This window comes from Hippopotamus amphibius, chromosome 6 (assembly GCF_030028045.1).
Source record: "Hippopotamus amphibius kiboko isolate mHipAmp2 chromosome 6, mHipAmp2.hap2, whole genome shotgun sequence".
NCBI classification, from domain to species: Eukaryota; Metazoa; Chordata; class Mammalia; order Artiodactyla; family Hippopotamidae; genus Hippopotamus; species Hippopotamus amphibius.
In genome coordinates this window covers 60,495,191-60,507,782 of record NC_080191.1, presented here as the reverse complement: position 1 = coordinate 60,507,782, position 12,592 = coordinate 60,495,191, and the positions used below count along the sequence as shown (strand labels likewise).

At 53.3% G+C, this 12,592-nt stretch overlaps 1 protein-coding gene across 5 annotated transcripts in view; it reads right to left on the bottom strand.

Moving 5' to 3' along the window:
• Positions 1–12,592, bottom strand: part of SYNJ2 (synaptojanin 2) — a 94,283-nt gene that overhangs the window by 53,067 nt on the left and 28,624 nt on the right. For 4 of the 5 annotated variants that reach the window (XR_009054287.1, XM_057738661.1, XM_057738662.1 and 1 more), the window contains exons 3-4: positions 6,410–6,680; positions 2,511–2,736 (exon numbers count right to left, since the gene is read on the bottom strand). Coding sequence is in view for 3 of the 5 variants with exons in the window: in XM_057738661.1 (XP_057594644.1) it covers positions 2,511–2,736; positions 6,410–6,680 (497 nt within the window). In the remaining 2 variants the exon portion in view is untranslated. Of the gene's footprint in view, positions 1–2,510; positions 2,737–6,409; positions 6,681–12,592 lie in introns of those variants that run through there. The other variant, XM_057738663.1, reaches the window with a different exon arrangement.

The following is a 12,592-nucleotide window of genomic DNA, read 5'->3' as shown; positions in this document are numbered from 1 at the left end:
CACAGCTGGGCCATCAGAAGCTTCAAGAAGGGGGAAGGATCCTTCTCCAGAGGCTTCGGAAGGAGCACAGCCCTTTCCACGCCTTCATCTAGGGCTCTAGGCTCCAGAACTGTGAGACAATACATTTCAGTTGTTTTAAGCCTCTCCCCACCCAGCCCCATTTGTGGTACTTACTACAGCTCCAGGAAACTACTACCATCTTCTTACATTTTCAGTGTTAAAATGTCTTATCTTTTAGGAAGGGACTGTCATAAGGAGAGCAGTTGCTTTTCCAATGACTTACTTGACAAGACCGTAGATGGGACCCCAATTTTTAAAAAACTGGTTGAAATTCAAAAATCCGAGGAGTGCCAAACAAGGTACTCTCTGTCCAAGGGCAGGATGGGGAACGAGGTGAAGGCTGAGGGGCGGGGGCTCACTCCAGGGCTGCCTGATGAAAACCTCCTAAATCCGGCTCAGTTACCAGGTTCAGGGTCTCTGGGATGTTGATTTGTACAAAAAGTGCTTTGCACCTTTGGCCCCCAGCTCCCAGCACAGGGGCAGGTGATAAAAAAATCAAGATTGTGGAATGAATTGAATGGTTTGAAGACTAATAACACCAGGATAAAGGACTTCCCTGGAGGTCCAGTGGTTAAGAACCCACCTTCCAGTGCAGGGGACGCAGGTTCAATCCCTGGTCGGGGAGCTAAGATCCCACATGCTGCATGGCAACTAAGCCCCCATGCCACAACTACTAAACCCTCGTGCCACAACTAGAGCGCAGCCCATGTGCTGCGACTAAGAGTCCGAGTGCCGCAACTAAGACCCGAATAAGCCAGAAAAAAAAAAGACAACAAATAACAAGCGTTTAAAAAAACAAAACAAAACACAAGGATAAAGACTGGGATGAAACACAGTAAAGAAGCTGGGGCAAGAGAACACAAGAAAGTAATTTCCATCGTGCAGACATGAGCAAGGAAGAAGAAAAGTGCCTCCACTGCGTGCCACATTTTCTGTCATTTTTAACCAGGTGTTTATTTACCAGCCTTGTCTATGTCCATTGGGAGCAGGAGTCACAGGCAAGGAATCGCCCCCGCTGCTCATCTTCAGGCTGCTGACTGAGGTCCCCCTACTCAGCATCTGACTCCAAGAGGACCCTCTCCCCTCTGTGCCCTCCGAAAGTCAGAAGGTGCAACTCACACACCAAAGGCAGGTTCTCAAATCTGTGCTGAATTAAACTGCTAAAGTCCTGGTAGGAAACACCTGTCGCAGCTGCAGCAGAAAGAGGGGATGCAAAGCCCCACCACCACTAAATAAACACAGGCTGTTTGCAGCTTGACACCCACAGCAATACTGCACCTGTGCCTTTCATGGGTGTGCCTCTATGATTTATTCCACCTGTTAGTCTACACAGCAGTATTATCCTACAAATCGCATGTTAGCAAAAAAATAAAGCAGGTGTAAGACAGCATCTCTGGGAATGAGAACAGAACTTGGGGGGGGGGAGGGAGTCAATGAGAAATTAAGCAGATGGTTCTGTTCCACGGAACTGAAAGCAACTGCTGCCTCACATGCAGCTTTCACGACTCCCAGCTGCTAAGCAAGACTTGCTTCTAGGAGGAAGCTTCAGTGGATCTAGAGTGAAAAATAACTTTCTTCTCTCATCCTGCCATTATTCGTCTACTTACTTTCGTCTTAAAAGGATTTGCAGACCCTACGGGTTCATCTGTCAGCTGCTCTCTGAATAACCACCACCATTTGTGATCACAGAAAGAATCCCTGCTTCTTTTGAGCTAAAAATACTCCAGGTGAGCAACACTTTTCCAGTATGAGAAGAGCATCAAAAAAGATTCACCGTGCTTATTTACAATAGCCAGGACATGGAAGCAACCTAAATGTCCATCAACAGATGAACGGATAAAGAAGATGTGGTACATATATACAATGGACTATTACTCAGCTGTAAAAAGCAATGAAACTGGGACATTTGTAGGGACATGGATGGACCTAGAGACTGTCATACAGAGTGAAGTGAGTCAGAAAGAAAAACAAATATCGTATATTAACACATATATGCGGAACATAGAAAAATGATACAAATCAACCAGTTTGCAAAGCAGGAAGAGACACAGACGTAGAGAACAAACATATGGACACCAAGTGGGGAAAGTGAGCAGGGTTGAGGGGGGAATGAACTGGGAGATTGGGATTGCCAAATATACATTACTATTAAGAAAAAAAATACCAAATTGCACACTCTAAATATATGCAGTTCATTGTATGTTAACTGTATCTCAATAAAAGTTCTTATAAAAAAAAGATACACTGTGCAAACCAGAGGCCACTCTTGGAGACAGAGCCCCCGTGACACATTCTGTCCTCCTGGCAGAGTGAGAAGCCACGTTCATCAGAAAATGCCTCCACCACCCCCCATCTCCCCCCACCTCCCCCCACCCCCCGCAACGGAAACACGTTTGCGCAGACGCGTCTGCTCTGAACCATCAGGGGCCACGGCTGGCCCGGGCACTGACCTGCTCCGTCTCCACGAAGTTGGACACGTGGCCGTCGTCGTTCACGCCGCGGGTGTGGAAGCGCGCGCCTGCGCGCTCGCAGCTGATGCGGGAGATGAGGCAGGCCTTGGCCTGCTTGTGAGAGGCGTACACCGTGCGGATGGCCACCACCCCGCAGATGACCTTCAGCAGCCAGTCACAGCAGCTCACCTGGTGCTGCCGCAGGGGCACGTGCAACAGCTGGTTCCTGCAAAACGGAGCCGCACGGCGACTCAGGCGGCCCGGCCTCCTCCAGAAAACACGGCGCCCAAAGCAAGCGGGGGAGGCGCCTGGAGGCTGCCTTCCCGCACGGCACACTCCCCGTGAACGCCACGCTTGGGACACGCAGCCCGGCATGTTCACGTGCTTTAGAGACCCCCCAAACGGCAGGGCCTCCGAGACGTGTGCAGCGGGAACGGGCTCGGGGTCCCTTCCTGAAGCGACTCCCCTCCCTGCGTCAGGATCAGTGAAGGGAATCCAGGTGCGGGTGTGAGCCAAGCCCAGGCCTTTCCGGGCATCGCAGAGGAGCCTCTGTTTACACTGGTGGCCTCGGCAGTGTTCGATCATAAATCCCATTAGTAAAAATTTAATCATGTTTTATGATGAAAGAAAATGATAAATGATAAATGACAAATCATTCATTAAATATATGCATACTTACTTAAATTCTATTCAGCTCCCACAAGGTGAATATACTGAGAGCATTACAAAGCAATGGATAAAAAATAAAAAGGATGAGGTGAACGTAAAACTTAATGAAAGCTCCAGGACTTCCTCCCCATACTCAGTGGATTCTTCTGGGTCTCTGGCATCCAAGATGGTAAGCATGGGGATAACAGCAAATGTTTATCGAGGGCCCCAAGCATCTTTCTAAGTGCTTTGGGATGGAGCAACTCACTTCATCCTTGAAACAGCCCTATGTACAAGGTATTATCATTCACCCCCTTTCACAGATGAAGAAACTGAGGCACAGAAGAGAAATACTTGCCCAAGGTCATGGTGCCAGTAAGCGGCAGCATGGAGTCAGAGCTCTTCACCCCAAACCTCTCCTGCTGAACGTCCTACCTGTACAGCTACACCTGCGCACGGCCACACCCTGCTCTCCTCTCCCACTTGCTCAGCCTCCCTGACACCCACTGGAGCTTACTGAGCGGGTAACAGCTGCTCCAAGAAGTGGGGCTTGGAGGGCGTGCCTGGACCTCAGGCTGCTTCCAGGCTCCACACGGTTCACACAGGGGACCTGAGTAGTGCCATTCTGAGGCCCCTAACATGCTCCCCGGGAGGCAGGAAGCACCACAGGGTAGCGAGCTAATCTAGATCACAATGCCCTATTTGTCTAAAAAAGGCAGCACTATTCCTGCTCTGAGCCTTCCTCAAAGATAGCAGCCCTCTTATTATTGGAGAAGTGTGCAGAGGGCTCTGACATCCCAGGTAGCGTCTCCAAGTGACAAGCAGCAGCCACTCCCTGCTCTCAGGTCAGCCTCCCCAATGTGACCACATGGGCACTAAGGGACACCCCCCACTCCACCCCACCCCCAGGGAGCAGGGCTCTCACACAGGGAGCTGGTCTGCCTGCAGAACGGTAAGCATGAAGCACTGCTTTACAGAAACACCTTCTCCTCTTCTGAATCCCTCTCTAAAATGCAGATGATAAACCACCGTTAGTCATCCACATATTAAATCTGCATCAAGGGAAGGCCTCTGGACTATTCCAGGGTCTTCCAGCCACACAGCGACGGCCGCTGTCAGTCATCAGGGATCAGAAGGAACCGTCTGCCAAACAGACAACTCTAAATAACCCCTGTTTGTCGTCACAATAGCCTGACCCCCTGTGGGAGGACGGCTTATATCCTTGAAGGAAGAAACTCAGTCCTATAAAGGAAAACAGCTTGGGTTCCCTTCTAGGACTGGCTGGTACTGGGCAGCAAGTACTGGGGTGGGGGGAGCAGGAACCAGCCCAGAAAAATGCCTTCACCGCACAGTACACCAGCCACATTCACGGTTGACCCCGTCTGACTCCAGATGTGGGTTCAGACCTTGAACACAGAACCCCAAATGGTGGGTTCAGGCAATCAGGCCCGTGAGCATGCCAGCGGGGGCTGACTCAGCTGTGCCCAGCTCCACGGGTGCCGCCCTGACCCAAACACCACGCCCGGGCGGGTGGCACTGCCGAGCAGCCTCGCGCCCTCCAGAGCTGGCTCCTCCTGGCCAACGCGAGACAGTCCAGGGTCCACTTGGGGCCTCCCCCCCTCCCAAGCCCCTCTCAGCCTTTGCTCCATGATTCTCTGTTGTGTCTTATTCTTCTCAAATCTGCAAGCACAGAGCTGGCATGAGGAGGCCCGGAAAGAGCAGGTACGGAGGGCGATTCAGATGCTCCAGGCCTCCAGGGGATGTGACAGCCTCTGAGACCTCTGCCCTCTGCTCAGCAGACGGTCCCAGCTGAAAACGGTCCCACGGCCCCTGAGTCCCCGAGCTTGGCTGCCTTTAGGAGCACGTGCACCTGCAAAATGGAGCCAGTGATTCACAGACACACTGTTACCCAGAGGGCGGTCCTCAAACCACAGCACTGGCGTCACCATTGGCTCCTTGCTAAAAACGCTGCCTCGAGCCCCAGCCCAGCCCTGCTCAGTCAGAATCCGCATCTTAACAAGATCGGAACGAGATTCACATGCTTGAAGTCTGAGCAGGCTAACGCCCCCACGCCTCAACACAACTGGAGAAGCTAAGGGGGTCTGGGGGGGGCCAGGGAGCACGGGGACACACGGAAGGATACGGTGAACCCCCTTCCTCCAAGTGGACGTCAGGAATTCACCTGTGGAGGTCCCAAGCGCCAAGGAGAGTACACTCATCTGGTCATGGAAAACTATGCGCTCCTCTGGGCAAAGGGAGGACGGCACAAATGAAGGACACGAAGAAGCCTCACCGATCCTGCCTGGGGGCTGAAAACAGGTGCAGCCCCCCAAGGCCAGCACAGGAATCGAGGGACGCCTCATCATGTGAGGCCTATTGGAACCATTTCTACAGCAGGATGTCCATCACTTCTGCTTCTGACTTGCATCTCCTGGTAAATCTGAGGGGAGCAGCTCCATTGTATATAAATCACTGCACCCCCCTGGCTCTGTCACAGGACTGGTCAGGGTCATGACCCCCAGGGCCCAGAAGGGGCGACCATTTACATATTTAGAGGGTCATCCACACCCAGCTAGTCCCCGAGGGAGTGCCCAGATGACCCTAAACATACAGAAACCCAACTGCTTTTGCCTGGGCTTCGGGTCTGTCTTACCACATTACTGCACATCACCTGGGCAGGATGGCTCAGTTGTCGCCACTGATACAAACGGTTTGGTTTTGTGATTAACAGCATGGGACCTGGAGCCAGAATGCCTGGGTTCAAATTCCCTCCTTTATTCAAGCCTCAGTCTCCTTACCTGTAAAATGGGGAGGACAGACCCTACCTCACAGGTTACTATGAGGATTATGTGAGTTGTGACCCGCAGAGAACTTAAAACAGTGCTTTATAAACGTCGGTGGTACGTGTCTGTACGCTGGAGGATAACCAGGAGAACTGAGGGGACCAGGGACCAGGGAAGCACTGAGCACAGGCCCAGGCACTTAGGAGGCACCGGCAGATGCTGGCGCTTATGCTCGTTACTTAGGGAGCAGATTTTCATTCCTAAGTCTGCATTAGACCACGCTGAACACGCTCCCCGACCCCCGGTGGGGAGTGGGGCTAGTTTTCCTCTGATTGTGCAGAGAGGGAGCGGGCAGGGTTCACAGCTCGCAGAGGTGACCGAGGGATGATGCAAAGCAGAGATCAAGGATGCAGGCGCCCATCAGAGCCCACCCTCCGTGCGAGCTGTGGGGGAGACCCGGGGCCTCACCAGAAGAAGGAGTTGCCCCATTCGGAGCTGTCGTCACCCTGCTTCTGTGCCCGGACGGTGAGGTCGAAGCAAGACCCGTCGTTGGGCCACGAGAAGTAGAAGAACCCTGAGTTGAGGATCTTCCTCAAGGCTATGAGTCGGTCCTCCTCCTTGGCCTCTTCCTGAAGAGGGTAAAAGTCGGTGGCGGTGATTTTGTAGATTTCGGCCTCTGGAATTCTGCCCACAGATGTGCAGCCCGTCACCAAAACCAGGAAGCTCAGGGAGGTGCCACCTGGAAGGGAAGTGAGACACGGGGGCTGAGGATCACGGCGGCTGGCGGTGACCCGGGGCGATGGGCAGCCTGGCTTCCAGCCGCAGCCACACCACTGCCTGTTCTTGCCTCACATCTGGGCGCTTCACCTTCCTAAACTAACCATCTGCCCTGTCACCTGAGCCCGAAGCCTGGAGCCGTGGCTCCAGAGCCTGGCCCCTGACCGCCAGTAGCAGTGCCACCTGGAGCCTGTTAGAAATGCCAACTCTCAGCCCGACCCAGACCTCTGGGGCTGGGCCAGCAGCCTGTGCTTCACAAGCCCAGGGGGTCCTGCTGCCCTCCAGAGTCTGAATACATGCCTAGAGCCTTTCCAGCTCCAGGGGGTGGGAGGGTGCAGGACCCCAAGCCTCTCAAATCCACCCTCCCCACAAATCCTCAGGGCCTCCAGATGGGGTCAGTCCTCCAAGCTCCGTTGCTGGAGCGGCCTCCCAAACCCGCCTGATCGCAGACCTCCCTCCTCTGCTGAAATCCTTCTAGGCTCTCACCTGCCCACAGAGCTGAAGTGGGAAGTCCTGGGCCAGGTGGGCAGTCCTGGGCAGTCCCTCCTCTGCCAGGGAGGCCTTCCACAAGCCCTCCCCAGTCACCTTCCCGCCCCCACCCTCTAGACCAGCATGAGCTTTCCCCATGCCTCCACTCACTTTCCCAGAACTCCTCTCCATCCTCTCCACAGTCGGCAACACCTCCTCCAGGGAGCCTTCCCTGCTCTCCCAAGACCCTGCTGGCTGTCCCTTCTAAATGCCAACAGCACAATGCCTGTCACACACAAAGCTAACAGCCTCCTTCACTGCATGTGTCCCCCAGCAGATTGGGTGTTCCTTAGGGGCGGGGCTCTGTTTGGTTCATATCCCGGCCTCCTGGCACTGCACGCGGCACGTGTTTGATGAACACTTCCTAAATAGGCCAATGAGAGAGCAGCTCACGCCTACCCACCCCCCGTGAAAGCTTACCCCAACCACTGCGGACCCTGATGCCAGGAGGAGGAGGAGATGCCCCTCTCCCGGGACCTCACCACATCACCCACGGCTATTTTCTGTTCCACGTCCCCCCCGTGCAGCAGGCCCAGGCACGCAAAGGTGCTTGAAGACACGTGCTGCGGGTGGGGTTGCGAGTTTTACTCTGGGGACGGTGCGGACATGGCCCCTTGGTCCTCTGTTTCAGGGGGAGGCCCAGGAGATAACTGGGGTGGGCAACTGGCCTCCAGGGGCTGGCGTCTAGGGCACACTCCTCCCACCCTACGGAGCTTCAAAGGACCCAAACCCGCCAAGATGCGCTCCAAAGGCTCAGTGGTCATCAGCTGGCGTGACGGTGGTCAACATTCCTAAACCTCCGGACGCTTCGCCGAGACCCCTAAGACTGCCAACTCCGCTGCTCAGCTATCCTAGACTCCCTACGCACACCAAGTCAGAGAAAGACTGCTGCTGGGGGCCAGGTGACGCCTGGTTTTTATTAAAGGGCCCTTCATTTGATAACAGGCCACCACTCGTACCAGGCCTTCTGGGGGAGGGGGGTCACCGGCAGCAGGCGACCACACCCCACCTCTCCAGTCACGTGGTCAGGAAATAATCTTGAAACAGTAAGAATAAGGCAGTTGCGCTATGGACGACGACAGGTGTCGGGGGCTGAGTGTCTTAAGCAGAGCAGGCGTTGTTTCTGGAAGACAGGTAGGGCTTATGTAGGGCTGACATCCTCACAAATGCAAACACTCTGCCAGCCTGTGCTGGAACCACTGTCCAGGCATCCCACCTGCCTCTCCTTCCGAAGGGCTCAGCACGGGGAGAAGCACAGTTCAACAAGTGTCCCCTTGCAGTGGCCAGAGGACAGTCCTGTGGTCCAGGCTACGAGCCCACGATCACACTCTGGAGGGCGTGGGTTCCCGGGGAGGTGTGGAAAATTCTGCTTTACATCCCTCCATCCAAGTTGTGAAGTGGGTTTCTAGCACCACTGCCTCAACAGCCTCTGCGTGGGGGGACCCGAGTCCCTGGCAAGAGGCCCAGGTTGCTCGGAAGACAGCAGGCACTTCCTGTGCAGGGCAGCGGCCTGGGGGAGGCTTGGGGCGGGCGCGTGGCAGCAGGCACGAAAAGGCTCTTGCAATAAATGAGAGCAAAGGGAAGAGGCCGCCACCACGGAGGAGTCAGGCTCCCGAGTCCTGGGACCAGGGGCTCAGGGGAGGGTGCAGGACAAGAATAGCCACCACGTGGGAATGCACGGGAAGCAGCTTTAACCCTCAGGGATCACCTCACCACGTGGCAGGCACCGGTCCACAATCCTCCTCCCAGCACCCTCATCAGGGAGGTACCACTTTTAACCCCATTTTACAGGGAGGGAGACAGAGGCACAGGAAGGGTGAGTAATCGGCCCAAGGCGGCACAGTGGGGAGCTGGGATTCGAATCCACCTTCTGGCTATCCCACCTGGGCAAGTTACTCAAGCCAAGTCTGGTTCCAGAGCTGGTCCCTGCAGAAGTATGGCCAACCTGCCTAACAGGGCTGCCATTTTACACTAGAAACTGTCCCCGGGGAGCTGGATCACCTGCCCAGTGCACGGCCGGCCTGTGTTGGACCCAAGATGCAACCATCGGTCTCACCTCAGCCCCGCTTCCATCCAGCCCTAAGGTCCAGCAGCCTTCAACCACTTCGGCTATTGTCTAAGAACTGTGGTTGACCAATGCACCCCGACCCCTCGCTCATTTTCAAACTGACACCAGAAGTTTACATCCTTAGTTTACATGGTTGTGAGTAATATATTTTCCAACATCCGCTAAACATGGACATGTAAACGTAAGACTGCTGTGGGCCTCTTTACCAGCATCTGGTGGAATCTACAACTTACACTCAACATCATCTATTGTTTAACGGAATCCATGAACAAGTTCTTCTGTAACAGATGGGATTTTTTCTCCTATTTCCAGTCCACTTTCCCCACAGAACCTCATCCTAATGTAAAATTTTTGTGCTTCACCTGATCATACTGTATAGCAATTTGATCATAAAGCTCCAGGTCTTTAAAAAGAGTTTCTTCTGGCTTGAGTTATCACTGCAATGATTCTTAGTACACAATTGGTCAAATGATGTAAACAAAACACTTCTGCTAAACAATCGTTTAACATAAAAAGTAAAGATCTGTTGGAAAGGCTTCTCTTAATGAGATGGATGGGACTTACAATTCATGGATAAATATTATTTGTTGATGGAATGAAACTATCCAATAGATTCTATATCAATTCTAGTTCTATTTTTCATTCTTATAGATGTAAACACTAAGAAACCTCGTTCACATTAATAAATACATGGGAACAGAAAGGGCTTCATTACAGAAATGTCACTAAACTCTTCGAAGCCCTTCTGAACTACACGTTAAACCAAAAAAAAGAAATCACAATAATCTACCGAGAAAATTACTACTGATGCTGTCAACTGATACCCCAATTACTTCTTCAATTCTGTGGACAGCAAACAATTGACTGTCATCTGACTTGTCACCTAGTCATAGAGGCAACAGACTTCCTCAACTGCTGACAATATTCTGAATTGTCCCTTTGTTGGGTATCCTAGAGGCATTTAGTTCCAAAGCAACACACCACGGTGAGATTTGGTGGGGGCGGGGTGGGGGGTGGTAAGATGGCAGAAGGGTGGTTGTGGATGGAACAGAGAGGGTGAGAAAGCCCTCATCACAGGACATTCTCAGGCAAACTGATCACTGGAAGGAGCTGAGGACTTGAACATTGTTTTGCTCCGATCTAACCATATCCTGCACCGCAAACAGTCTCTGTGACCCCAGAAGAATGGCCCTAGGCCCCTATCCCTCCAAGACGGGGACCTGCCCGGCCTGCTCAGCCCGGCCGGGGTCACTTCAGCCCTAGCATCACCCTATCTACCCACCCTGTGTAACAGCCTCACTGCTCTCAGGGGCTGCAGGAGACTGGGGGTGTGCGTGGGGGTACTGTGAGGATGGTGTTGGCCTGTGATCCCGCACAGAAGGTGTTTCTAGGGGTAAAGGTGAGGCTGGTGGGACTCGCCCGCCCCGGGCTTGTGAGAAGTCCCCTGTGACATCACCTTGAGCACAGGATCCAAGCTGCGTGTTCAGTAACCCAGGATCAATTTCCCCGTGGAAGAAGTAAACTGGGCCTGGGGGGGTGGGGCGGGGGTGTGTGCCTCAGAAGTCATTAGTCAAGGACCTGAAACCAGTCAGGACCTTGTAGCAAGGCAAAGACAAAAGTCAAGTTTGCCTTGGCCTCAGAAGACAGGGCTCTGCCCGCCTCCAATGGCCTATGGGGCCTCAGGCAAGCCTCAGGCCCTCTCTGGGCACCAGATGGGCTCCATCCCTTTCAGCTCCAACACCCTGTTCCAGGGCTCTGACCCAAGTACGACCACGCCTGGGTCAGAGGTTGCTGGCGAGAGTCAGGTGAGGTGGTGGTGAAGGCAAGAAATGGGTCAGAGGCCCAAAAGACACGCCAGACCCAGAAGAGGTCACACCCACACACAGAGGCAGCCTGAGTGAGCAGGGTGGAGCGATGGAATACAAGCACTTCAATGTACATCCTGGTTAACGGGGCCCGGGTTTCAGTGTGGGAAGATGAAAAACGTTCTAGAGGCGGATGGTGGTGACGGCGGCTCAACAACATGACTGTCCTTCACACCACTCCCCTGTACACTTAAAATTGGTTAAAATGGTAAATTTTATCTTACGTATATTTTACCACAATTTTTAAAAACCTTCAAAACCTCAACATCACATTAGAAATCCTCTCCCTCCAGAGGGCTGTCTTCAAAACCCAGCTCCAAGTCAGAGCCACCCGGCAGAAACCCCGGCCCCGGCAGTGAGCGGGTCCAAGGTTCATCTAGCTGCGGCTGCCTGTCACCGTCACCAGGCTGGGAAGGCGCCGGGGTCACCATGAGTCATGGGCAGACACAATGGTTCATTCAGGGACAACGCGGGGTGTGTTCCGTGTTGGAATGTCTCTGTGTTTGCTGGGCCTCAGAGTTCTCTCCCCACCAGGTTCGTACTGATCTCAACCCTGGGTTGAAACCATCTTACCTATCCATCTGCCGGTACAGGATACGCTCAGATCTGGGAACAAGCGGCTTAGGAAGCCTAGGCTTCCCCATCTGCGAAGTGAGGAGCTGTGGCCAGAGGAGCCCTGAGCCTGAGCCCCCATCCCTGCCCCCGCCCTCACCAACAAGCTCAGAATTCTAAACACCTGTATCCACCTTCTGGTCCCAAGTACCTCTTCCTTCTTCCCTGCCGAGAACATGAGAGCAGTGAAGGCAGTGGTGTGCTGGCAGCTTTCACCAGCTCCCAGGAGCCAGCTGAGCACATCACATCCCAATTCTACACTGGCCCAGCCACAGTGGATGCATTTACACCACGGAAACTGGCAAACATGACCTGTCAGGGATCCCCCCCACCCCGCCCCGCCCCACGAGCTGGAAGTCAAATAATGACCAGCACACCACTGGGTATAAGTATTACAACAAATTATTCTTACAACTGATGGCCATTCCCTTTCAAGACTTGCTAGAGAACACTGCATCCCCTGAATCACAAAGGACTCATAAGACTGTGAAATTCCCTCTCCAGAGACGTTCCGTTCTGTAGTGACTGCCCAGAGAAGTCAGCCCTCTCCAGAACTATGTAAGATAGAGATAAGGCAGTTTTCCTGCTTTTAGAGGAAATTAGAGATTAAATTAACTCGGGTCAGTCTGTTGAGAAGCGGAAACTAGACTTGAGGAGAGCTGTCTGGTGGAAGGTTTACAGAACCAGCATGCACAGCTTCACAGGCTGTGCACTGCACAATTGCAGGAGACACAATTCATTAGAGACCTCAATTTAATCTACCCCTGAGGCTATGAAATAGGGAGGCCTGGAGAGCTTAGG